This window comes from Trachurus japonicus, chromosome 22 (genome assembly GCF_045865225.1).
Source record: "Trachurus japonicus isolate A0001 chromosome 22, Traja_1.0".
Classification (NCBI taxonomy): Eukaryota; Metazoa; Chordata; class Actinopteri; order Carangiformes; family Carangidae; genus Trachurus; species Trachurus japonicus.
The window spans coordinates 19574014-19600443 of NC_140928.1; the positions used below are offsets into that span (position 1 = coordinate 19574014).

Below are 26430 nucleotides of genomic sequence, written 5' to 3' on the forward strand. Positions count from 1 at the left end.
TGTGGTTTCCATTAGTTCCTACATGCTGAGTACTTCTGCTCTAACATAGACCTGCTTATACTCTTTGGATTAAATGCCAAATCTGAATATTAGTATGTCACTTCTGGTACCAGGCCTATAATTAAAAAAAAATAGGAAGAAATAATAAATGAAAGTCATGTGATAAGATGTTTGCTGTTGGATGATTTACAAATGAAGTGAGAAGAATAAACGATAATTACCATTTTGCTTCATGAGGTAACAGCTATAATAATTTAACTCATGGGAAACACCTACAAAACCATTGTGATCCCTGAAGGCTCACGTATAACCTCATGGGGAAAAGTGCCTGCTGGAGAGATATGTTGCAATGCATACTGTAAATATGCCATTATATTCAAGACATTTTAAATTGTTTAAAGGTTTCTGCATGAAGATATAGCAAATGTTTGGAACCAAAAACTAATGTGTGTAGTCTATAGTTTTAACCAGGTTGTGCTGCTGCTGGCCACAGGATGGCACCCTTTAGGCCTACCAGAAATTGTGGTCAGGAAACATGACACATGTGTCCAATTTTTTAAGACTAAAAAATTCCTGTTAAAAAATAAAAAGAAACTAAACATTTATTTCTTAAGGAAGTACAAAATGGGATTTTGTGATAGCTTATATGCTTATATAACATCATATACAAAAGTATAAAAAAAACATAAACATAATTGGTAGTAACAATATGGAAACAGAACATAAAGTACATTGATGTAAACATTTCATATATATGTGCATACATGACGCCTGCGCCAAAACATAGGAATAAAGAGGGAGGTGATGGGGGGGTCAACTGCTCAGCCACCGAATGTATGAAGGAACAAAAAATGACATCAACAACAATTCTGTGTCTGTAGGTGTGACGGTTAATGCATTATGATTTATCTCCTTACTGCAATCATGTTTTTTTAATATATATATATAGGCTATTATATGAAATGCATCTGTTGAAATTTCTAATTAGAATAAAGTTGAAACTGCTATAATCCCAGAATGCATTTCAGCAATGCTAAAATAAGCAAAAAACAATCCTTAGCATAAAGACAGAGAAGTGTTCAACCACTCATTAAATCTATTTAAGGCCTGATCCCATTCAGTTCATTGTTCTCACACCTGCCTCACATGGAAACAGCAAATGATGCTGTTGAAACAACTCTTTTGTGTTGTTATTCATAACAAAATGTAATGTCCATAGTGGATTGTTTTTGCTACCACACATGGTTTTAGCTGCTGAAGCACATTTTGGCAAAAGGCAAAATGAATGAACAGATATGGAACAAAATGTCAATAAAACAACAAACTAAGTGAGAGCAATGTAAGATAATGAGTTGTGTTTTTTGTTCAACTTCATAATAATAGTGCCTGGAGCTATAATGACCAAAATGACCAAACTAAACAGGGAAAGAAGTGAAAAGTTTGATTTAACTGCCAAAACACTGTCCAATCATACTGGATCCTCATTTTGTGCTGTATCGCTCTGTGTCTTAGGGCAGGAGGGCGTCGCTGGTTCTCCTCCATGACCAAGGCCCAAAGCTAAGTGCTGCTTGTTGGCTGCCAATGCTTCTCAACCGTCGACTGTAGAAGCTCGTCGCACCTTCACTTGGCCTCCAGCTGCTGCAGCAGGGGGTTCGCCTCGTTCTCCGGGGTTTTGACACTGTCTGTCCTCACAATACACGTGGGGCGATGGCGGTTAAGCATGAGGATCAGTTGCTGTCGTTCCAGCTTCAGCTCTTCAATCTGCGCCTTAAGGTCAGAGTTTAACATCTCTAGTCTCTCCGATTCCTGTCAAGAGGATGGACGGAAAATGGAGTCATGAAGGAGGGACTGAGATCACGGATTTATTTGGGAGGGGGTTATAACAGATAAAATAAATGTTTAGATATGTATGTCTCACCTTTTGAAGATAATCTGTCCTCTCTTTCTTTTTGTTTCGACACCGAGCTGCAGCCACTTTATTTTTCTCTCGCCTTCGTTTCCTCCTCTCTGCTTCTTCATCTCTCTGAAGAACAGCATGGGAAAATAGATTGACAATATATTAATCTGCAATGGATCTGCTGAACAATTTGAGACCCAAGAATCCAAGAGAAAGAATAAAATAATCACAGAATATTTTATTTCTCTTCTTTGTATAACAGTTATTTAATTAAAATGGCATTATGATTGAGCTAGTTAAAGATAGGGAGCTGTGGCGGTAGGAAAAAAATCCATGCATCTGAGTGATCTGTTTGTACAATGAAATATGCTGTGAATTATTTTTATCTCAAACAATGCTTTGCAACAGAGGTGCATCACGTCTCTTGCTGGCCTTTTTGCATAAGACAATGATAAGGGATAAGTACACCACATTCACAATGTCCGAAAACTCAACTAAAATTCAACTTATCAACTTAACCCTTAAGCGTCTAATAGCTGAACAGAGCCAGAGTTAATTTCTTCTTGTTCATTAAATTTTTTGTTTTGTTTTTTTCCCTTGGACAGTCCGGGTGAAGAGTCTCCCACAAACAACAGTAACATGCCTCACTACATCCACTAGGTGGTCCCATTGAATAAGATATATCACAACATAACACTCTTCTTGAAGTAAGAATCTGGATGATATATTTGAAATGTTGTTTTTGGACTGTATTTGTCCACTGTTGTTGGTATGGTAACAACCCAGAAATCATAAATACTTCAAAGTAGTTTGGTGTGACTGTTCACATGTACAGACATTCAGGATTACTGGCTGCCATCTCCTCAGTGTGTCAGTACCTCTGTTTTGATGACTAGGGGCCTTTTCCCCAGACTGTCCAGGAAGTGCAGAGGTGACAGCATTGTCCCAAACTCCTGGAGGTCACCAAATTTAAGCTTGTCAGTTAACGTAGTGGCTGAGATCCCAGCCAGCGGGCCCAGGCTGGGCAGGGAGCCTGCTGTCACAGAGGGATCTGGGATTTGTCCTGGCATCGTGTCAGACTCGGTCGTGACCACAGCTAGGGAGGCAGAGGGAGAAAATGGGAGACAGACTCAGACAGCAAGTAAACCAGATCAATGAAAAACACGTAAAACTCAGTCTGCTCTGCTTGTTATAGAACATACTGGGGCATGGTTTATGGTATGAGGGTAGGAAACAGCCATTTTCCATTAACACATTAGAAGAAACTAAGTCCTTTATTTGACCTGCAGTTTGTTAAAGGGCTTCACGAAGGCATTTGACCAAGGTTCACTGCTCCTTTCCAGCAGTCAGACTCGCCACTGTGATGAATTGCTGGTCTGTTATAGGAACCGGATGCTGAGGCTGCTCTCATTAGGCTATTTTATTATTTTGCTTCTTTTTCTGGAATGAATATAGCACCATTTACACAGGCCTTGGCATGAATTTTGCCTTATTTAATCCCCAAAGGCCAAAGGAGAGATGGGCAACAAAGCAGGCTCAGACAAATTCCCCCTCATGTTCAAGGGGAGCTAAAACAAGCTGTTGTCAAGAAGTACCGTTAACTGTGGTTTCCTCCTTCTGACTCTAAATGTCAGGGGAGTGGAACTGTGGCTGTCAAAATACAGCGTAATGTGGGAAAGTTTGAACCCAAATTTGATTTCTTTTGTTTAACCAAAAGAAAACTATTTTTAGAATATGTTTGTAAAGGTTTTCACTGCCATGCCCTGTCTAATGCTGGAAAATATATTCATTTAAAACACTGAAATGTTCCCAAAGGCAATGAAAGATATGTATGAACAAAGCCAGGCAAAGACACAGGAAATTACTACACCAGCTCAGTGGATTTCCAAGCCACATGACGAAGCTAAAAACTACTATCTGAGGTCAATTACTCAGAGCCCCTTTAGTCCAGACTACAGGAATAAACTGACAATATCTGGTATAGCTCAAATGCTCCTCTGGAAAATAACTACTTGCCTTGTGATGAGTGCAGTACAGGGGGGTGATGGGGGTCTTAAAGAGTTTACATACACCAACTACACATATCTTTAACAGTTTGAGCTTCAAGTAGACATGAGAATCACACATTGGCATAACTGCACTTTTACACTTCCCCAAACTATAGGTCAGAGTGACAAAGTGGAGCTCTGCTGATCACGATGTCGGCACATGACAGCCAGAAGCAACAGTTTGTTTTGAAGATGGTGCGAAACACACTGGTTAAATAGAGGAAATCTGTAACACACACACTCATACACACACGCATGCATGCACACATACACACACTCACACCAGGACTGTGGCTTGAAATTTTAACGAAACCACAACAGAAAGCCAAAAACCACCTAAACCCCCATGACTGCAAATCATGGACCAGTTACTGCCATTTGAGCCTATCATGGTCCACAGATTAAAACAGCTGACTAATGAAACATCCTCCTATAATGGTGATAGTAGTTTAAATAACTTTATTAAACCCCTGAAGCTGCAAAGGAGCAATTAACACTCATTAAACTGCATTACATGAGGTCCTTGCAGTTTTATATGAGGTATATAGCTGCAGCTTGGTCTATGATTATTAACAAGCAGTAACATATGAATACATGTATAATGGACCACATAGTGGTGCAGCATGCTCACTGGAGCCACTGGTCAACTTGAAAGCGGAAGTTTTTCTTCAGTGCGGCATTTATCTTACGTAACTTTCTCTTTCCACCAGAGCTGCAGTGATAAAAATGTTACAGCATTTACCTCGGGAGCGGATCTCGCCTTAAATAAAGAGCGGCTTTTCGGATCCACAGCGCAGCCCCATGTAAAAACGCCGGACTGCACATAATAATAAGGACATTTTGTTCTGAATTGTGCACGCCGTGGCTCCATGTAAGAGGAGCATGCAGCACAAAAGACAAATGATCTTTCTGTAGCATGCTCACTGAGACGTCAGGGCTACTTTGAAAACGTAAATAAATCACGTAAAAGTCTTGACAGTGCTCTGAAACGCAGCGTATAAGCTAAAACATCACAGGGCTGCTCTCCAAACTATGCTCGCTGTGACCTATGCGTGGCGCGCCAATGAGCTCCTCAGCATGGACAAATAATTCAACCCTCGACTTAAAGAAGTTTTATCTACCGACCTGACTTTGATCCCAGGTGCAACAAATGTCCTTTCTTCTGCTCAGCCGAGGGTCGAGAGTAGATTTTAAAAAGTGGAAATCGTTGCATCAGCCCGATTTTAAACGTGATCCCAATCTGGGAGGATTTGGGAATGCGGAAATTAGGCTATGCCAGCCAAACGTAAGCAGGGATGTAAAAAAGTACATAGTGGGGGCAGAAGTGGGGAAGTCGCACCGCTCCTCCCATAAAGAAGAAACACTGAGGCAGCAAACTGCTGCAACGGCAGACTGGAGCCCAGATGGAGGCCTGCACTGCATATACATTAGTGCTGCTGATCTCCACTAGACACACAAACAAGGATCCACAGGGCAGAGGAGCTGCAGATGTGAAAGCTCAGGAGAGCTTTAACTGGGTAATATGAAACAATAAAGTTACATTTAAGAAATTCTGTGATTTAATTTTTTTTTTTTTTTATCACACTTGAATTTGGATATTCTACAAACTGCATTAGTAGAGTTATAATTAATTTAATGTCTTGGAATAATATGTGAGCTGCTATTTTTCATTTGCACTGATTTAAAAACACATTTCTTAGAGACACCAAACACCAGCACCAAGCACCACTCTGAATGTAGGTTTATTGTAATTATTCAGCAGCATAGATAAGCAATCAATGCTCATTTTCACTTATTTTTAAATTTAACAAATAAGTCAAAATCTGAAAGGTAAAAAAATAAATCATAAGTTACATCTTGATATATGTATTTATATATATATAGTATATAGCACTGGATGTTTTCATGGAAAACTTTCAACATTTTAACAATGAGGTCAAACCACAGTTGATGACATTGAGGTATGCAGGTAGCCTACTTTCTTTTTTTAAACATAGATGAATATGTAAATACAACAGTTACAGCAATCAATACACTATTGACACCAAAACACAAAACCATACTGTAACATTAAATTCCACATTACATCTTAGATCTAGGAACAGATCAGATATATATGAGCTTTGAAAATTATTTGGAATTTCTCAGCATGCGTTTTAAACTCAAAACTTACTTCAAGTCCCTCCTGTTAAAGTAAAAGCCATGCTTTTAGCTACATCACTCTGTTGGCTATGTATCTGGAGAAAGTTTATATGTTTGCTTTAGTCACACACACAAGACATTTCATGAATGTGTTCCTTGAAGTGTCACGGCATACTGTGGCATACGCTGTTCGTATCATTTCAAAGTCAGGAGCCTGCAAACAGAAATCAGAGAGATCAGACGGCGGAGCTCCCTCTGGACACTATAAGGCGAGGAGAGTCGGAGAGTTGAGGATGTCGACAGATTCAGCTTTGCCCCCTCCTCCTTTATGGCTGTCCGATCCCTCTGTGAGAGAGTCTAGCTCGGGACACGCGAACGTGAACACAGACAGGTAGCTGCTGCAGGTGGGGGTGGAGGTCACCACGGGCGTGCTGAGGGGCTCCAGGTCGCTGGAAACCGACTTGTACAGGGTCTCCCAGTCCGAGACCCCCAGAGAACTGCTCAGATCTATGTCTGGCACCGACCGAGCCGTCTCCATGGGGGTTTTCTCCTCCTCCAGACTGGGCAGCATGCTGTCCAGCAGGCCCTCCTTAATGTCCAGAGAGGGCTCCAGGTCGCAGATGTTGATTTCAGCGCTGGCACACAGCAAGATGTTGGAGTTCCCAGATATGGCTTCGGACGGATCACTGGGGATGTCCATGTCCTGGAGCGAGGGAGCTTCCTGGATCCCGTCCTCTGGAAGTCTGTCCTCATCCGGACTGGGCGGCAGCTCTGGGGATCCCGCGGGCTCCTGGAAAATAGCCTCCAGGTCCTCTGACATTTGGCACACAGGCTTGTGTGTGGCCAGGATAAATTCCAGTCTCTCTTTCTCTTTCAGGAGGTTGGCTATTTCCGTCTCCAGAGCTGCTTTCTCCTCCTCCAGCTGGTCTGTCTCCTTCAGAGAGATCAGCATCCCCCAAAAAAACAAAACAAACAAGCATCATCCACATGGGAGAACACACACAACAGTGGGCGCGAATGACAGCTGAGTAAATGCATCACTGTTTACTTACAGCTTGCAGCGTATCTGTCAGTTCCCTCCGTCTGTTGCGACACTTTGCTGCGGCCATTTTATTCCTCTCCCTCCTTATCCTCTTTTTCTCTTCCTCCTCCGGAGACAGCTGGGATGTGGAAAGAGTAATTCGGTTACTACCTTGAAGAATCCAGCCATCTCACCTCCTAATCCACTACATCCTGTGTCAATCCAGCCTCTGAAAAATGGCAAAAGCATGTTTCGCTGCAATGCGTCTAAAAATAGACCATTGTTGCAGACTTGCTGTGACCTGAATATAAATTGACTGCCTAAGGAAGGCACACAGCCAGCACCAGGCAGGCAGCACAGGAGCATGCACAATAGCACTATTGCACACAAGGAATTCAGATTGGCATATGTAAATTTACACTGTTGTCTCCTCTGTCCAATAGCAGGTAAGACTTGGTCTGAGCTATAACCCACCTGCTCTGTTTTCCCTTTCCTGGCAGCATTTTTTCCCTTATTCCCGCCTGCTTTGGGTGTTGCCCTGTGAGAGCTTTGCGGTTCATTGGCTTGCTTGCTACCCAGAGACGGGGAGACAGATGTAATAATTGTAGGCTGGACCATCCACTGGAAATCTGGGGTAGAGGAAATTGCGGTGACTGTTGGAACAAATGGAGTGTCTTGAACGCTTATATCTTGACAGACCTCCTGAAAAAAACATAAATAAACCCACAATGAGGACTATAATATAGATGATGTTAAATACTTCTATTTCCGTGGTGTAAAATGATTTTTTTTTTTTTCATATGAGATCAGCTATCAATAAACCAATCAATCAATCAATAAACATATGTCTGGAGTCTAAAACAAAGGGTAGCCTCTGCATGTGTTAGATATTTTCTTGAAATCTACCCGACCAGAAATAGCCTTCTCCGGATCAATATTTGACTTTATCATTGTTCCTGACGTCAACACTGACGCAGAGATGCTGTGGAGTCTCCTGAATGGATTTATTTTTCTCAATGAACCGCTGCATCGACACGCTCACATTCTGGTCCCAGGACGTCGACAATCATAACAAGACGACCACCGCGCGCTGCAGTTTGGTCTCATTTCCCACGCGCGCCCAGACCCCCCGGATCAATCAGACTGTCAAGTGCATATTCATTTAAAATAAAATAAAAATGTTGAAAAATTAAAGCGCGTCAAGTTAATTAAAATCTTATCAATCAGTCCCTCCCCCCTCCCCCCACCACCACCATCACCACCAGGATTAAAAGAAAAACATGAAGCTAGTTAAATCTGTGAATGAAATAAATCGGGTTGTTTTATCTGCTTGTAAACGGGGTGCCCCCCACCCCCACCCCCCACCTCTCTCTCTTCCCCCCCTCCCCCGAGTCTGCATGTTGAATATATATGATCAACAAAGCCATTCATACCTTTGCGTTGCTGTCTGTGGAGGCGGGAGAGCTCGCCTCCTCTGGCGTCTTCTGGCACAGTGTCCCGACTGGAGACTCTGTCCGGCAGGTGGGAGAGACTGGATCCATGTCAGGCGTCAGGTTGTTATGATACATCACAAGGAGGGGGTGAATATTAGTAATAATAATAAATAAATAAATAATATCACCAAAAAAAATCCCACAAGTCCTGATCAATGACAGATGTGACTGTGGCCTTCCGCTGGGCAGAGCGGCTCGGGTCTTTTCTCCAGGTATATACCTGGTAACTGGACGACTAGAATGCAAGCCCCTCCTTTTATGCTCTGCTAGAATTTTATGAATGAACCAAGACTGTACCATCCGCGGAGGGGGAGGGGGGTCAGACCTGACAGCCACACAGGCCTACATTTTTGGGGGGATACATGAGCATTATTTTTTGATTTCTATCCTCCAATGGATTTACCCCACGAATAATATGTAAACCCGCTGTTCTATTGTTATTAGACCTCGCCACCGCTTCATTGTCACGTTAAAGCAAAACAGCAGCGGCTTCTCATCAGTGCAATATGGGCTGAGAAACGTGAGTCTATTTATAAATACACATAGACCGTGTAACCATTTCCTGGGCGATCAAAACGTGTTCTGATGCGTCCATTTAATCAAGGGTAAACAATATCAAAGTGATGGTGATGAAAGACAAATATTATCCAATGGTTTTTTTCGATAAAAGACTATAAATCCCTTTTCTTTCATTCAAGGTCGACTTGACACATTTTGCACGTGCGTTTCAAGAAGACAGTATGTCGCCTGTATGTATTGAATCCGTTTATTATCAGCAGTCTCCAGAATGGACATCCCTCTGTAGGAAATCATTCAGAGAAAAAAACAGTCTGTCGTCTGTAGCAGGCTCACAGACATCTGTCAGTGAGCTCAGCGCTTTAGCATCGCCTTTTTACTCAGATAAGCATCGAGGGCTGTTGGCAGACATAATGAAATGCTGCTGAATTGTTTACTTGGGGAGGTGGTGGGAGGGGGAGGGAGGGAGGGGGTGAAGAGGGGAGGTGGGAGCATGTGGGGGCGGAGAAGTCACGTGACATGACCCGGAACTTGGGGGGAGGAGGAGGAGGGGGAGGAAGGCTATCACGTTTGACAGGAGGAGGAGGAGGCAGAGGGGCATCATTCCTCTGTTCCTTCACAAGAAATGAGCGGTACCGTGTGTGTGTTGTTGTGTCATGTCCTGTAGGACCCCATGTCTTCTGTTACCACCCACCACCACCACCACCACCACCCCCACACACCCCCACACACCCCCACACACACACACACACCCCCCCCCACACACACACACCCCCCCACACACCCCCCCACACACACACACACACACACACACACACACACACACACACACACACACACACACACACACACACACACACACACACACACACACACACACACACACACACACACACACACACACACACACAGAAACAACACACAGAAACAACTTCAGCTCATCTGGAGGTGAGAGGAGTAGCACACCGACCACAGATTGTTTGTCTCTGTGAGTTTGTGAATGAAGTGACCAGTTTCCAACTGTTTCATGTTAAAAATGGAACATTGAAAAATAAATAACATACAGGCCATAATATCCTGCAGTAAAGAAGCCACTGTGTTGTTTTATTTATTTATTTTATCAGTCAGGGTAGATGTGATTACCAAAATAAGAACAGGCATTTTGATGGACTATATATCCAACAGCTGAATGTGTCAATCACTGTTTCGAAGCCGTTTAGCTCTTTGTGGCATGATAACTGTCATCTCAGGTGAGAACAATTAATCTATTCAATAACCCTGAGAGTAAAAAATCCAAACTAGGTATTTATGTAATAAAACTTTGAGAAGTAACCATATTAATGATATTACTTACAGGTATATTTTGATACGTGTACTAAATCTGCTTATGCACTATAACTAGCAATACCAAAAACATCACTGGTTCAAGTCGCCTCACTGTTTTCAATTATCCTCAAAAGTATGGAAAAGCAGCAGGCTATAAATAGAATATATTGTTGTACTTTTTGGCGTATGTGGTCAGTGGGTGCACCGTATGATGAGGGTATTTTTCATTTCAGCTGGACTTGGCCATACAGTGATTTAAATTCACAAGATGACGAAAACTAAAATAGCCTACATATTCATAAATTATATTTTTCAAGGATTTGTCCAACAGAGGGAAGAAAGTACAAAGGGATGGTGATCCAAATGGATTGAAATGACACAATAAAGATAGAAAAGTGCAGCACACGGCCTGTCATAATGCTGAGGGCAGTGAGGCAAGTAAAGCTTCATCCTGGTCTCCCTGTCATATGGTTGACACAGGTTGACTCTTTTAACCCTCTTTGAACACTATTTCATTTAACAGGTTCCACCAGTGTACGAGTGCTGCTCTTCCAAATCATCTGCATGGCAGGAGTTTCTTTTATTGCTTGGTAAAGTGCACTCCAAGTTTTTTGAATAGTTATGTGATCACCACAACTACATTTCTACTGTCACCTTAAGATTGATTTTAGCATTGAATCTCTTTGTGCGCTTGGTGATAAAACGATGTCCCTGAGTAAATGGAAGTGTACAAAAACTAAATACTATTCATTTGTGACATGTTTAATAATAAAAGTCTTTTTTTATATAAATTACAATTCATTTTGCTGACATGAAACTACACATTTAAAACATAACACACACACATACACATACACTTATCTATTTCCATAGAGTTCCCAGGCTTTATGCATTCTTCTCAGCTTTTGCAGGTTGGGTTTCTGTAACTCCTGCAGAGAGAAGAATGCTTAGTCACCAGCAGATAGCTGCGCTGTACAACGCCTTGAATACGACATTTGGTCCAAAGTTCAGTGTGTTGCTCCAGTCTAGTACCTTCTGGTCTTTGTCCAAGTGCAGGATGTCAACGAGGGGAGCGATGGAGGGACGACCATGGGCGCACTGGAAGGGCAGCTGGCAGGAAGATAAGGATGCTACCAGGCTGTGGCATTCATCTCTGCTCAGGCTGTCATTGAACTTGATGGCGCCTGTTAAATGCACACATGTATAGAAATCACAAGTATGAAGGCAAGAGACTCATTATTGCAGAGAAAAATGAACTAAGGGATAAAAGTAATGTAATTTTACCGTGGCACGCCAGGGAGGCAAGCACTTTCAGCACAGAGAGTGGCAAAGTTCCTCTGACTCTCCCAGCTGAGCGAAGTAACTGGAACAGAAAGAGAAACAATACATTTTACCCTCCATCAAACACTAAGATCCTCTGTGCTGCAAAAGTTAAGGAGGTAGAAGAGACGTTTGCAAACTTACCTCAATCTGCTCTCGAAGATACTCCTGATGTGGGATAAAGCAAAATGGTAAATCATCACTTAGCAACAGAGTGGCGTAGTTAATCAGGTTTCACAAGTCTTACCTCAACTATAGGCTTGATAACAGTTGGTCTCCCCCGCCTTTGCTCGTTGCTCTCCTTTTCCACAAAGCACATTGGTACCTTCCCCACGAATACTAACGGGCCTGCTGCGTCTGAGAATTTCACTTCCAGGCCCAGTTTGCGTAAATCTACCTGACAAGACCTGTATGAGGAAGATCACACAATTCTTTAATACTGTTATTCATTATAAGCAATGTTATAATGTCTGTGGTATTGCACAAATTGGGTTAGGAAACGATCTTAACTGTGTGGGAGGTTAAGCTGTTTGCACTATAGTCACGGAGGTAAACAGAGTCTAAAGGTTGCATGGTACAGCTTGACCTAAATCAAAGAAATGTGCGCATGTTTCCACAATACAAGGCAACAGCGCATAGCAACTGATGAATGGTGGCTAAATACATTAACAGATTACAGAATACAGATTTTGGCTGTTACTGAACCATCAGCCTCCAGTCCGAATCAGACAGAGACCACACCGACTACTCAGAACTGCTATTTAAGCTCTTCCCATCCAAAGGTAGCGCTGACATTACTTTTTTTGACGCTGAGTAGAAGAAAAATACAGTCTACAAAAGCAACCTGTGTACTTAAGTCTAATGGGTTTAATATCTTGCAGCAAGTGTAACTGGTACCTTTTAATACAATCTGTATATGCTACAATATAAAGTAATGAAATAAAAACAAATGTGGACTATTTTCACTAAATAGACACAATCCTCTCCTGCTCTGAAAATCAATTGTATTATCCATTAAGTCAGTCCTCTGGTTTTACAGGTATTGTACACAAACAGCAGATAAGCACACCTAAGCAGCCTGAGCTCCTCTTCTGTTACACTGATCTCAAGAGGAGGCAGGATGGTTGAGGAACACAGGCGTCTCTCTCCTGACACATCTGGGTCATCCTCATAGGAATCTGTAGCAGCACATACAGTTGAGACAGTAGCATCGCATCAACAACATTATTCATTTCACATCTAGTTCTCACAATTAGCACCGTGCGGTTTTGTACCTGCAACTAGATTTTCAAGCCGAACTCTCTCGTGTGCAGCATGTTGATCCACCAGCACAAGGAGGTTTCCTGTGGTTTCAATACACACAAATATTAATTGCATGAGCCATTGGCAAAACGACAAATAAAAAACCAGAAACAGTCAAGTTCCCGCCTATACCTTCAGTTTCAGTGTGTGCTGCAGGCTCTTCTTCTCTTGTATTGATAAGACATGCAAGGAACTTCTTATCCACTTGATGAATAACCTGTAATGTCATTAAATAGCAATTAACTCACTGCATCAAATGAATTAAAGTTTCTCAGAATAGTCAAATAGAAATGTGCCTTCATTGAGTGAATCATGGCCTTAGAAAAGCGGTATGGGAACAGGATGTTATGGATCTTAACAGCCAGTCCATCTGCTTGTCCACTTGTTATGTCCACACCAACCTGTGGGCAGCAGTTCATGATTAATAATTAAAAACAACCAAAGGCTCATAAAATGAATTCTAATACAAAGTAAATGTTATTTACCATAGGAGGTCGGACAAACACAGGGTTCTTCCATTTAGAGTACATCGATGAAAGTGAATTGGAGCTGTCACCACCGTCATCTGTGAGGGCAGACAATAGCAGATGTAAACACAAACCAGCTGGCGTTCATTTCTGTCCAGTGTGTGTTAGGCCTGTCAGTCTACAGTCTGGTCTGGCTGTGAGGTACCTCTGTCATCCAGCCCTGAACTAAGCACTCTCTCTGTCCTGGATTTAGGCAGGAAGGGCAACACTAGATCCACCTGAAATGGGTAACACCTGTACTCCATCCCTACATGAACAGGAAAGTAAACATGGGCATCATGGCTGACACTTGACTGCATTTCCATTTTCTAGGTTGAAAATCAATCACAGTGCAAGTTTTCTTTCACACCTAACTTGATGGCAGATCAACAGAATTTAAAGAGTTTTCCCAACTGACCATCTTGGGACGGTCTGGGATTTACTCAATACTTAAAGGGATAGTTCAACATTTTGGCAAATTGGCCCAGTGCCATAATCCCCATAGTTTTAAGAGTAGGTTCGTTACCTTTAATTGTTGGTGCAAGCTATTTTTAGAATGGCAGAGCAGAGCCGTGAGCTGCTCAGAGCTACGCTACGGAGGCTCATGGGATTTCTTGGTTTCCCTCATCAAACTCATCAAATACACAATCCGACAACTCCACAACGCTCTGGTGGACAAGTTGTGACCTGCACATTCACCACGCTATAAAATAATAATGGAACGTTACGAGACAGAGTTCTTTTCGAGGTAGCTCATGGCTCTGCCCCGCCGTTCTAAAAACAGCTTGCACCGACAATTAAAGGTAACAAAGTAAAGTCCTAAAAAACTATAGAGATTATGGCAATGGGCCAATTTGCCAAAAATGTTGAACTATCCCTTTAACATTATTTGTGTCATTGTACCAAACAATTAGTTCGCCAAAGTTTTGCCTGGTACCTTGTTTAATTTATAAGGGCTGTGGCCATAATACATTTATGTTTGCAAAAGGTCCATAAGTTTTTTCTTTTTTACCATCCATGCTACAGTATGCGCTTGAAATTTTCCGGGATTGTTCTTTAACTCACACAACACTTGGCTTGACACACTTAGAATCACATTATTCATGTTAGTTTAAAAGCCCAGATGTCTTATCATGAGAGGTTCTGTTGATTTGTCATGGAATGACACAACAACTATTTCCCATTACTAATATGTCCACAAACATTCCTACCAGCGTACCTGTTTCAGAGATGACGCTGACTGCCAGATTGGTGACGTCAGATGTGCACTGTACTTGTGTTTCTTCAGCGGATGGATCCTCGTACGTGCTGAGCCCAGTCACTCTGTTGACGTAAACTTTCTTCCCCACAGATGTGTCATAGTGATGAATCCAGTCGCCTGATGTTGTATCCTCTTCCCTCTCACCCAGTTCAGGGTTTGTAACTTTGTTATCCGAGTGTGTATCCAGTGCAGTGTCACAGGGATTATCATTGTTGTTGCTGTCTTGGATATCCTTACCACTACTAAGACAGACGCTGTCCTGTGAGGTCGGCCTGGAAAAGTGTGATAACGCCTTTGATGTTTCGGTCCTGTGTTGTTTCAAAAGGCACAGTTTAGCTGCCAAAGATGTTTTGTTTTTCTTCTGAGCTGAGGCTGGTTTTATCTTGGTAAAAACTGAGGGGGTTGCTGCACTTTGGAAACTGCTCCGTGTCTCTGTTTCTTGCAGCTGTGTAATGTCAACATCTTGCTGATCTTTCTTGCAAACTGACAAATTCTGGGGATTCGAATTGAGACAATTTTCCTGAGGAAGCGGAGCATTGTTCTCTAAATGAGTGTCCAACGAGGGTAATTTCATTTCATCATATTTACCAAATTCTTTTCTAAACTGGTCAAGAGATCCTGACTCTTTATTTAAAGAAATCCTTTGACAGGATATAAATCTGGGAATCTTTGCAGGAACGATAGGATCAAAGTCTTTGCATAGTTTTAGAGAAGCTCCGTCACGGCTTGAATCCAGTGAAATTTTGTGCTTTGATGCCAGTGATCTCTCCTCACCTTTGTGCTGCTGAAATACTGACTTATTGATCTGGGTCAGGTCCTTAGTTTGTAGACCTTGATGCATAAATGAATCAGATAAACTGATTTTTCTGTTACTTGTCAAAGCGTGTCTATGTTCTACCGCATCCTGAATGTCAGGTAATGACTGGTCAGTGCTTTTAAAATAAGCCTGGATGTTTTGGGTGGTGCTGTTTGGTAAAGTTACATTGCAGGTTGAGGTAGGGCTCTTTATCTCCTTTTCCCCAGCTTTACTTAATGTCGGCTCCTCCACTTCAGTTCTTTTATTTTCACATGTAGGTTCCAGTTCATCCAGATGTGGTTTGTCTCTACAATCTTCCCCTTGTGGCTTTTCCAAGTCGTTTGTAGGCATCTTTTCAGCCTCCTCGACTTCTCCACAGTCCATCAGATCAGACTCCTGGCAAACACCATCCTCGGAGACATCCCTGCGCTTACGATAAACAGATTCAGATGCCAGTTTCATCCCGACGCTGCAATCTACTGTGAACACTGTGCTAGTTGCTTGGGCATCTTCAGCAGTTTTATTATTATTATTTTTCCCCTCCTGGTCCGTATTGTCAGTGCCAAACAGCTGAGGAGACACACAGTCCATGTCGTCTTGAGAAATCACAGCCACCAAGTTCTCCCTTCTGAGGAAAACTTTCACCGCCTCTTCAACACAGAGCAAAATGCCATCCCAGTCTCTGAACTCTATCAAAGTCTTGGCGGGCTCGAGACAGATGTCATACTCTGAGTAAGAGCATTTGATATTGATGACATATACTCCATGCAGATCTGGGTTTCGTTTGTGTTTAGGACTCCTGATGGCAGACTGCCCATCAGGACTGTCGTTTTTCTGATTTGAACTGCTCAGTCTGCGCAAGAGGAAGTTCAACAGCTTGTGTACCTGCGTCTTCAGCAGCAGTCTCCCATTGACATACAGGAACTGTAAGCTGTTGTTGTAGTGGCCCTCTCTGCCAATGTAACCCTTCACTTCAAACTGCCCATGTGTGTAGCCGATCTCTCCCAGTCTCTGTGCTCGTCCCAGGCCGTGGATCTGGACAAACCTGTGGTAGGTGTCTTTGGCTTTGGGAAGCTGCACGGTCATGGCTCCTGTGCAGTCATCCTTCAGGGAGAAAGACACAGAGGGATGCATCAGAGAGACAGCCTCCACTCTGTGTCTGATCCTCTCGCCCTCCAGGACAGCGTCCACCCTCTTCCTCCGCACCGGCATGTTGTAGAACAAGTTACAGATGACGACAGTAGTCCCCGCAGACGGTCTAGTAGTCTCCGCCGTGAAGACATCCAAGCCTTTCCCGTTCTTGAACATCTTCACGTGTGTGTTCACAGACGACTTGCTCCGGGATGTGATTTCAACCAGCGCCGCCAGAGACACCAGACTGGCCAGGGCTTCTCCTCTGAAGCCGTACCACCGCAGCCCGTCCAACTCTTCCACGGAGCTGCATTTGCTGGTGTGGTACCTGTTCCCCACGAGCTCCATGTCCTCGGGGCTCATCCCCGAGCCGTTATCGATCACCTGAACTTTAAACGCCTCCATGTTGAGGCGGACTCCCACACAGCTGGCCCCGGCGTCGATGCTGTTGAGCAGCAGCTCCTCGACGGCCTGCTGCAGGGAGGGGACGGAGACCCCGGAGCGGAGCTTCCCCTGCACCTCTGTGGGCAAACACTTAATCATGGTGTTCATTCAGCTCGGTTCTCTGTGTATATTTGTGTTCCTACCTGTCCAACCTGTCCCGATAGGAAACACACAACCGCAACACAACTGGTCTGTTGCTAGTAACGTCCGTTAGCCTACGTAAGACCAACGGTAGATAGTTCCATGAGCTCCAACGAGAACTCTTCAAAACTCATTGATAAAATGTTCAATAAAACGTGTTGAAAACCCAACAAACTAAAAACAACAAACCCAGCTGGCTACTGTTTAAGTCAACGTGAGAATAAGAGACCAAAACACTGAGAGAAACAGGAAAGGTCGAAGTTGACAGCGCCATCTTCAGGAGTGAAGGACCTCAGCCGTCTTCTTCTTTGTAAGCACCTTGTCATTGCACAGCGCCATCCACTGTACGAAGTGTGCTATATCACGGACACAATATAAATCCCCATATTTTAAAGTTAAAAGTTTGTTAAGTGGCAGAAAAATATCAGCTGATTCCTTTCATAACCCATGGTATATATTTAGTGTATAGTTACTATACTATACTATGCTACTCTTTCATTTGTTTGAATAGAAAGTTTTCTCAGCAAGTATTGTAAAGATGTTAATTTTGTCTGGTCAGTCTTGTAACACTTAATTGTGTTTATTTTTCTCAATCTTTTTAAATATGTCAATCTGAAGGTATTTTGCACAGCAGCTATAATATAACATGCACAGGTGTTGGTCATAAAACGTAAGTGTCCCAGTAAGACAGCAACAATGAGCCAGCATACATACATAACATGATACAAGATGATTAGAAGAGTTAGTTATTTCATTTTACTACCTACACACGTGCTGTGATTTTTCCTCACATCATCTGGGAAAATGCCTAGCAGCAGACAAATCATTTTACACACATGGTATTAACTAGCTGTTTCTGCCACCTCTGCTCCATATGATATTTTTCAAGTAAGACCAAAACTCTGAAATTGCAAATGTGCCTCTATGTTTTCTCGGAATAACTTGGAACCTCTTTGTGATTTCTGCACTGACATGTCCATTTAAAATGTCTTTTGAAAACACGCTACTAACAAGATGGACTTTGTTTTGGTATTAGATCGTCATGTGTATCCCTGCAATGGATCATTTGAAGATTGATTCACTCTACAGCTTTGGAAATGTCTCTCCAGTCGTCTGCAGAGCTCTGTCTTTGCCAAAGGAGGGCAGCAGTACTCTTTTAAGTGGTAAGTGGTGTTCGTTAAGCCCCCCCTCAGTTTTTATGGAGGCTGATGAAGACGGTGGTGACAGATTTCAAGGTCAAGTCATTGCGTAGTTACTCAGCAGGTGCCTTGCACGACTCTGGTTTGTTTGCATATGTACAGATTAACAGTCTCTGCCTACTAATGTGGTCACTTCTGACACTGATGATTTGAAAAATGTAACTAATTAAATATTTCCTTGTTGTTAATGCAAATATATTCAAACATGAAGCCAGCTGGAAGGACTTCTCCATTTATTTATGTAATTCCATATGTTATACACGTTAAGGAGATACAGTTTCAGTAACAGTTTGAACTGTCATTATATGTGTTGCCTTCCTAAAAATCCTAAAAATGAAAATACTAAATAAATAACACATTTGTTTTAAAGTTAATATAACAGGCACAGTCTGTAAGTTAATTTATCTCACTACTTTAAAAGATGTGTGTTCTAGGTTGTCAATTGTTTTTTCGTTCATGAACTCCGCCTTGATTATATTAGACTGGGGGCTTCCAGTGGATCTCAGCCATTCTTGCATTTCCTTCACCTTGCTGCTTGGTCCTTGGAGCTGGCCCTGAACAGTTCCTGCGCTTGTGTTTTGGACCCATCCAACCAGGCCAAGCTTCTTCCCCTCTGACTGGAGAACAACATGAATGGTTATGATGGAGAATATGAGTGAGATGGACTTTTATAACAGGCTCATAAATTGCTACACCCTGTGGTCTCTTCTAATGCTGTGTTCACTATTGCCTCATTAGATGCACAAAAGACAATACAAATTTTATTGTCCATTGATCAAAGGCTGTCTTGTTGCATAATGTTTGGCAAACCATTGGGTAAATGATTAATTTGTTAAAATACGGCACATTATTTTCTCTTTAAGTGTTATGTTATCCTTTACAAAACCAAATTATTCTACAGCCTTGGTGTTGATTGATATTTAACCGGCCACATTTGTAGTACAAAAAATCTTGACTGAAAGGGAAATTTACTAACCAGAATTTTCAACATCCATCACTGTCTTTATCATCAATACTGTGATTAGTCTATGAAAGTATCCCGAAAAAAGCTAGGTAGGGTCCCTCGGGTTTTTTTTTTTTTTTTTTTTTCAAGGCCAAACTTTACTTATAAGTTAAAACTCCACACACTTACTTGTGTGTATTTCCGAAAGAATACACCCTGCACTCTGCCATAAATTTCATAATCCACTGAAATTAGGTCTTCATCAGACATAATGAACCTGTAACAGAAAGAGAAAGAGAAAAAGACAGTAGCCTAAGTAAAAGCCATAAAAACGCTGTGTTGTCTGTAAGGACCCCATCATGCAGGTGCTACATTACAGCTACAAGCTATGCTAACAGCCTAACACTAGATTCACTTCTATTCTAACAATATGCGAGCAAACTAGTTCAAATTTAGCTTCGCATTCAGAGTGTATAAATGTAAACCAGACAACTAACAGTCAGATTATCACCTGAGTAATGTCAGAAGTTAACAAGAAGACCGTCCAGCTCGACCAGACCTCTGTTTGAAAACACATAAACCAAACAGGAAGTGACGGTCAGTCGAGTCGACCAATCAGAGAACGGCCCAGACATGTGGTTGCTAAGCAACGCACATAAACTTGAAGGGGCCGCAGCAGTGCTTCTCGGTTTCCAGATAAAGCCAGTTTTTAGATTTATTAAACTCAGACGACTCACAACAGACTGACATTTTTTTGTTAGAAATCCATGTGAAGATGATGGGAACATTTTTGTCTTAACACTGGTAAGTAGAGGGTAGTTTGTTCCATGTTTTCTTTCCTGACATTAACTTCTCTACCTGGTTAGCATCAACAGGAAATAAGAAATCAGCATTAATTAGCATTTCTCTGTTGGCTTAAGGTGGCAAGAGTTGACCAGTCATCCACTCAAAGTCAACATGCTTTCATGTTCTGGAGTTTTTCTGAGTGTATCACAATTTTTCTCATTAGAAAACCTGGGCTAATAAACACTTGGCAATGTGGTAGGTTATCATAATTAGCACAGATAACTATCAATATTATCAGGTATTATCAATCATCAATATTATTGTTTTCAAAGGCAAGAATGAAGTGTGGAGATGTAGCCAGTGATGTAACCAGTGCAAAGAATATTCTATTTGTGCCTTTACAGTTTTAGTCTAGTAGCCAGGGGGGGTTCCCATGCACCCGAAAGATATATTTTTCTAACTTAGCTTTTTGTAATCCAAAAGGTGTCTAGTAAATTAATTTTGATGATCCCCGCGCCAATTATTGTCCCATGCATGTTTTTTTTTGAACATCTTTTGTGGCCATCCTGGATTTCCGACTGTGAAAAATGAAAAATTTTAATCTATATAGCTCCTGAACTATACATCCTACAGAGACAACTGACCCCATTTTCTTTTTGTCTTGGCATGAGGAATTGGTAGAGATGAAGATTGCCACGATTAAATCATGTGTGGTACATAAAAAATCAAAAAAACACAAAAAAAAGTTAAAACAACGGCGGAATTCTATCACAGGAACTCCCAATGCGCCCTATTGACATTTTTTTCCTAACTTTTATATTTTTACAATCTTCAAGATGTCTTGTAAACAATTTTTGATGATCCCAACCTGAAATATTATCCCATGTATGTTTATTTAGGCTATTTTGGCTGCCACCACCTGGATGATTTTTGAACATTCCGAAGTGTTTAATTTGGCCTTAAGTAGCTTGTGAGGGGTCAAACTAGGGGTTTTTCACGATTCTGAGTTGATTGCAAGCATTAGTTTTCACCCAAAACACTCCTTGATGGTAAAAAAACAGCCATGCCCACATTTCCCGCTCATCGGAACCCCCTACACACACCCCACTCCCCCCACCACCAATACAATGTATTACAGAGAGGCTATTCCTTAGCATGGCAGGGGTTGTCTTTAATGTCACATGAATACGGTATGTATTTTTTAATATTTTTACAATCTTTAAGATGTCTTGTAAACAAATGATGATGATCCCAGTCTGAAATATTGTCCTATGTATGTTTTTTTTTAGCTATATTGGTTGCCACCCTGGATTTCCTAACATGAAAAACAAAAATGTAAGATCGAAATAACTGTGAGTAGGGAAACATTACAAAAATCTGGGAACTAAGTCCTTACCAAGAAATTTCTCCACTATTGTATTCAGGAAGGTGTGTAATATCACATATTAAAATGTTGAAATTCAACTCCCATGGGAAACCTCCTAAAAAACCGCTGAAAGTTGGGGTACCTGGCACCGGATTTTTGAAAATTCCGAAATGTTTGATTTGGCCATTTAATCCCATCGGTCACAAAAGTGACCATAAAAAGTATTTCCAGTTGAAAGGCCCTAAATGGAGTATTAATATGTTTCCAAAAAACACTTCCTTTTGAAGATGGCTGCATCAAAGCCTCAACAAAGAAGGTCAGTAAATAAGGTTGTCATAAAGATAAGACAAAGATTTTTGGCACACATCATCTTCCAGGTGTCTAGTATTGGCATATGTATCTACAACCACTCAACTGTGTTTAGTGTGGTCACAGAATGGGTAACTGTCAATGGCAACAATAGTGACCAGTGGGATAACACAGTGTAAGTAGCTAACTTTCTAATCTGTTCTTTTTTTTCTTTTTCTTTTACTTTGAAAAAAGATGCTGTCCCCAGTGACTGTGATCACGATGCGTTTGATATGTACTGCAAGGGTGAGACTGGCCAATTGCCAGGCTGTTAAACAAAAGTTAAGCAAAAGATTATGAAAGACACAACGTTATCAGGGATGATAATTTACCTCTCACCAATACCCCACTTCCACCCAGTATTGGTGAAGAGGCAAATCCCTCTCTACCCACCAGAACAGCCATGGGCAAACTTTTCCACTAAGGGCTGTGTGACTGCAGGTTTCTGTTCCAACCAGGCAGCAGCATACCAAACTTGATCCATTTCATCAGCTGAATTTAGTCTTCAGACAGTTGATTGGTCAAACTGTGTGCTCTTGACTGGTCCTGGCCCTTTGTGGAAGAGTTTGCCCAATGTCTGCACGAGAGGGTCTAGACAAATGAGCCAAGTTGCAGGTGGTCAAAAATAAATTATAAACATTCAAACAAACTTAATAAGGTGTCATATCTCAATCAGGTCCAAGAAGTGGTGGGGGTCCATCTTTACATGGTCCCTGAACAATGCACTGATAAGCAGCCACCTCTTATACAGAGATGTTGTAGAACGGAAGTCTCATGTGGGTGAGTGACAAAAAAGGGTTGGCAAGATGAGCAATTAATTCATTTTCTTAAAATTTGTTTTAAATGCATATCAAATTAGTTCAAATGTACATTTTATAGCCATACTGGTTTTATCTCTTTTGAAATTAGATTTAAACCTGAAAACAGTAAGACTAAGGTTATGCTGAGTGACCCCTAGGTTTATCGAACTACATCACTAATAATTTACATTTACAATGGTAAAATAAAAAGTGTATTAAGCAATATTGCACAAAAGTGCACAACATGAATACTGTATCTTAAATGTTGCACAAAAGTGACAATGGTAATGTTATGTCAATGTTTTAAATTGAACCAGTCCTCAGAATTCTGCACGGCCTTGCAATTTTAACTAATCACCGCAACTTTTCTGCAAATTTGCTGTCATAGACCACTGTGGCTAGCTGTGGTCATGGGAATTATTAGGCTACAATGTTTCCATACGCTAAACGTACATACACGCACGCACGCACGCACGAACGCGCACACACACACACACCCCCTTCACACTGCTGGGTACACGTAAATTAAAAGGATGCTTTATTGGTTTCTTTTTTTATTATTTGCAATGGTAAATAGGAGGTTTGGAGTTAGCTAGTGCCAGTCATGCTGAAGCCATTTGCAACCTTCGATCATTGACAGACAGAATATAGAGTGCCGAAGCGGAAGGTGACGTATTTTTTGTGGGACACCAGATTTGTAGTCCGCAGAGCGTCGTCACACAAAATACATTCTTCTGTTGCCGTTTTACGACAAACTGCTGATTTCTCGGCATGAAACGTGATGTTTGAAACAGGTAGAGCAGGTAGAGGACATATTTTTTTGTCATGGTACAATTCAAACGGATCACGAAATAAAACTTGGACTCCCATTAATTCGTATGGAGACTTTTTTCGAATTGAGGACCCATGGGGCTGCTTCCGCTTCGGCATTCTATAGCTACTACTTTTTACATCTGCATGTCTTTTTTTAAGAACTCAAAATATTTCATGTCACTACATTGATAACATGCATAAGTAACTTAAAAAATGTCAATTTAGCTTACTTGTTAGTTGGCTAACAGTAAATAACATGGTTAGTTAACCAACTCCTATGTGTGTATTAAACACCTTAAACTGCATCTGATGACCATTTTATTTTCTTAAATGCTAGCTGACTGCCCCATTAGCTATCTAGCTAGGTTATAGTGGTTTTAACTCTACCGTTTTACTGTTATTAGGTTAAAACTCTGGCCAATTAGGGCACGGAAACGTTGAGTGACAGGTCCGAGCAGCTCCGTGGACAGCTGCTTCGAGGCCAGTGGGCGGGATCTCGGCCGGTAAATCCAACATGGCGCTGTTCAGGCCGCCATATTTGAGTCACAAAAACGACTCCCCAAAACCAATGGGTGACGTCACGGATGCTACGTCCATATTTTTTTACAGTCTATGGGTGAGGCCTACAGTCTTACAAGGGATTTTTGCGGTTAACGGTAGGCTATTATAATAAAAGTGGTCTCATATTCCCCCTCAATAGAGAGAACCTATTCCTGCATATGACAGGGGTTTTCTTTAATGTCTCAAAATACTTATATCACTACTAAATACTTATTATAATATAACTTATATTCTACCCTTTTTACTTTGTAGGACATTATAGTCTAGCACACACAGGTCTAACTCATGTCAAAGGAGATCCGTGCCGTGATACCATTTCATGTGGTCTGCAAGAAAAAAAAAATCCTATTAATAATGGCCTGCCAGTATAGCACTCACATGACTCACACTACAAATCCCATAGTACACTGCAACAGCTACCATACGATCAGCCCTATCTGCACGTCATTGTCTCACTGATGCACACCTCCACTCTATCTTGAGAGTATCCACAGCTCAGGACCTGACCCCAAACATACAGTAAATGAACTGGCAACCAAGAAAAGATACCAAGTATCTGACATGCACAATATGACATAGGAGAGAAAACCTGGCTAAATATATGTTTTTAGTTCTGTTATTGTTTTAACAACCTTTTCTGAAATCACAGTAAGGTTTCACCAGCTTTATCATATCTCATATATTTGAAGACATCATCAATAGAAACAAAAGCTAAGTTAGTTTTATTTTCATTCATAATATTCATATTTTTATTTTTATTGAGATATTTACAGTATACTGGCTGTTCATATTCATATTTCTTAATCTGGGCCTGCGTGCTATCACACATGCTCTTACAGTGACTTTCCTCATCACTAAACCTATTCCACTGTCTCATCCTCTCTCACTCATGTCCTGAAGATGGGACAAATTTCCAGGACATATATGTACAGTGCTCAACATAGATGAGTACACCCCCTTCAACAAGTAAGATTAATCAATATCTTAATGAAGACAAGAACAATTTCCTAAATCTTGGCAAGACTTTTAAGAGTTTTATAAAACATTAAAGTAGGCTTTCTTTGGGCGATGTTTAGCTCAGTTGGTAGAGCACCCGCCCCACGTATTGAGGCTATTAGTCCTCACTGCAGGCGGCCCCGGTTCGAATCCCACGTCGAGCAGTCCTATCCTGCGTGTCATTCCCCCCCTCTCTGACTCCCATTTCCTGTCTCTGTCCTATCCATTAAAGGCAAAAAAGCCCCTAAAAATGTATTTAAAAAAAAAAAAAAGTAGGCTTTCTTTAGTTGTACTCAAATTGGTTTATGCAAAATGAAAACACCCCACAACAAAAGCTACTACAACTGGTATTTTGTTTGACCAGACATGATTTTTAAGGACAGCACCAAGTCTTCTGGGTATGGAACAAGTTGGTGACACATTGCAACATCTATCTTTTTCCATTTTTCAAGAATGACCGCTTTTAGAGCCTGGATACTGGATGGAAAGTGATGCAAATGAACATATTATGTTTGCATCAATTTAGCACTGTATATTTTTTTGTGCTTTTCCACCCTTCTTTTCTAACAAACAGTTTTTGCTGGTATCTGAAATATGGTGCGTGCCTGGTGTCTTTTCTCTCTCCCTTGCTTGTTCCCGATCCGCATAATTTATAATACATTTTTTTTAATAAATTTCGCGACATTGCAAAATCCTGGAGGTATGATGTCCTACAAAGAAGAAGGGGTAGAATACTTATATTATATTAAGTATTTAGTAGTAATAGGCTATAGCTTAAGTATTTTTTGGAAACATATTAATACTCCATTTAGGGCCTTTCACCTGGAAATACTTTTTATGGTCACTTTTGTGACCGATGGGATTAAATGGCCAAATCAAACATTTCGGAATTTTCAAAAATCCGGTGCCAGGTACCCCAACTTTCAGCGGTTTTTTAGGAGGTTTCCCATGGGAGTTGAATTTCAACATTTTAATATGTGATATTACACACCTTCCTGAATACAATAGTGGAGAAATTTCTTGGTAAGGACTTAGTTCCCAGATTTTTGTAATGTTATGTTTTTTTTTGTAATGATTGTTTTTCATGTTAGGAAATCCAGGGTGGCAACCAATATAGCTAAAAAAAAAACATACATAGGACAATATTTCAGACTGGGATCATCATCATTTGTTTACAAGACATCTTAAAGATTGTAAAAATATTAAAAAATACATACCGTATTCATGTGACATTAAAGACAACCCCTGCCGGGGCGGTGCGTGGCGCAGTGGTT

The 26430-nt window shown here is 41.3% G+C and overlaps 4 protein-coding genes across 6 annotated transcripts; all 4 read right to left on the reverse strand.

Annotated features, from left to right (window-relative positions):
• Positions 1–582: 582 nt before the first annotated feature.
• Positions 583–5380, reverse strand: LOC146963946 (jun dimerization protein 2-like). Its single transcript, XM_085767559.1, has 4 exons — positions 5071–5380; positions 2776–2993; positions 1919–2023; positions 583–1806 (listed from the first exon to the last, which is right to left on the reverse strand). The coding sequence occupies exons 1-4, from the start codon at positions 5156–5158 to the stop codon at positions 1621–1623; spliced, it is 597 nt and encodes a 198-aa protein (XP_085623685.1). The 5' UTR covers positions 5159–5380; the 3' UTR covers positions 583–1620.
• Positions 5381–5664: 284 nt separating this feature from the next.
• On the reverse strand, positions 5665–8691 carry fosaa (Fos proto-oncogene, AP-1 transcription factor subunit a). The gene is made up of 4 exons (XM_085767125.1): positions 8542–8691; positions 7583–7810; positions 7140–7247; positions 5665–7021 (listed from the first exon to the last, which is right to left on the reverse strand). The coding sequence occupies exons 1-4, from the start codon at positions 8674–8676 to the stop codon at positions 6350–6352; spliced, it is 1143 nt and encodes a 380-aa protein (XP_085623251.1). The 5' UTR covers positions 8677–8691; the 3' UTR covers positions 5665–6349.
• On the reverse strand, positions 8573–17552 carry mlh3 (mutL homolog 3 (E. coli)). 3 transcript variants are annotated; one of them, XM_085767123.1, is made up of 13 exons: positions 14791–17552; positions 13738–13839; positions 13551–13630; positions 13362–13466; positions 13198–13282; positions 13038–13106; positions 12833–12941; positions 12011–12170; positions 11908–11931; positions 11728–11806; positions 11476–11627; positions 11301–11372; positions 8573–8639 (listed from the first exon to the last, which is right to left on the reverse strand). In XM_085767123.1, the coding sequence occupies exons 1-12, from the start codon at positions 17309–17311 to the stop codon at positions 11301–11303; spliced, it is 3558 nt and encodes a 1185-aa protein (XP_085623249.1). In that variant the 5' UTR covers positions 17312–17552; the 3' UTR covers positions 8573–8639. The 3 variants fall into 3 exon arrangements, with proteins under 3 accessions (XP_085623249.1, XP_085623248.1, XP_085623250.1); XM_085767122.1 differs by lacking the exon at positions 8573–8639 and having other exon boundaries at positions 11105–11372; XM_085767124.1 differs by lacking the exons at positions 8573–8639; positions 13738–13839 and having other exon boundaries at positions 11105–11372.
• Positions 17553–18787: 1235 nt separating this feature from the next.
• acyp1 (acylphosphatase 1, erythrocyte (common) type) lies at positions 18788–20092 on the reverse strand. Its single transcript, XM_085767149.1, has 3 exons — positions 19998–20092; positions 19676–19763; positions 18788–19160 (listed from the first exon to the last, which is right to left on the reverse strand). Exons 2-3 carry the CDS (start codon positions 19754–19756, stop codon positions 18945–18947), a joined length of 297 nt encoding a protein of 98 aa, XP_085623275.1. The 5' UTR covers positions 19757–19763; positions 19998–20092; the 3' UTR covers positions 18788–18944.
• Positions 20093–26430: the final 6338 nt, after the last annotated feature.

What these genes read in the sequence shown, in the direction of transcription:
- LOC146963946 (XM_085767559.1), bottom strand. Translation starts at nt 5,158, where the DNA reads ATGCAACGATTTCCACTTTTTAAAATCTACTCTCGACCCTCGGCTGAG. An exon ending in GCACCTGGGATCAAAGTCAG is followed by an intron (nt 2,994 to 5,070) that starts GTCGGTAGATAA and finishes CTGCCTCCCTAG; the next exon opens with CTGTGGTCACGACCGAGTCT. An exon ending in CCCTAGTCATCAAAACAGAG is followed by an intron (nt 2,024 to 2,775) that starts GTACTGACACAC and finishes GCTGTTCTTCAG; the next exon opens with AGAGATGAAGAAGCAGAGAG.
- fosaa (XM_085767125.1), bottom strand. Translation starts at nt 8,676, where the DNA reads ATGTATCATAACAACCTGACGCCTGACATGGATCCAGTCTCTCCCACC. An exon ending in CCACAGACAGCAACGCAAAG is followed by an intron (nt 7,811 to 8,541) that starts GTATGAATGGCT and finishes TGTTTTTTTCAG; the next exon opens with GAGGTCTGTCAAGATATAAG. An exon ending in TGACAGATACGCTGCAAGCT is followed by an intron (nt 7,022 to 7,139) that starts GTAAGTAAACAG and finishes ATCTCTCTGAAG; the next exon opens with GAGACAGACCAGCTGGAGGA.
- mlh3 (XM_085767123.1), bottom strand. Translation starts at nt 17,311, where the DNA reads ATGAACACCATGATTAAGTGTTTGCCCACAGAGGTGCAGGGGAAGCTC. An exon ending in TTCAGGGCTGGATGACAGAG is followed by an intron (nt 13,631 to 13,737) that starts GTACCTCACAGC and finishes CTGCCCTCACAG; the next exon opens with ATGACGGTGGTGACAGCTCC. An exon ending in AGCACACACTGAAACTGAAG is followed by an intron (nt 13,107 to 13,197) that starts GTATAGGCGGGA and finishes TTGAAACCACAG; the next exon opens with GAAACCTCCTTGTGCTGGTG.
- acyp1 (XM_085767149.1), bottom strand. Translation starts at nt 19,756, where the DNA reads ATGTCTGATGAAGACCTAATTTCAGTGGATTATGAAATTTATGGCAGA. An exon ending in TCTTTCGGAAATACACACAA is followed by an intron (nt 19,161 to 19,675) that starts GTAAGTGTGTGG and finishes GTTGTTCTCCAG; the next exon opens with TCAGAGGGGAAGAAGCTTGG.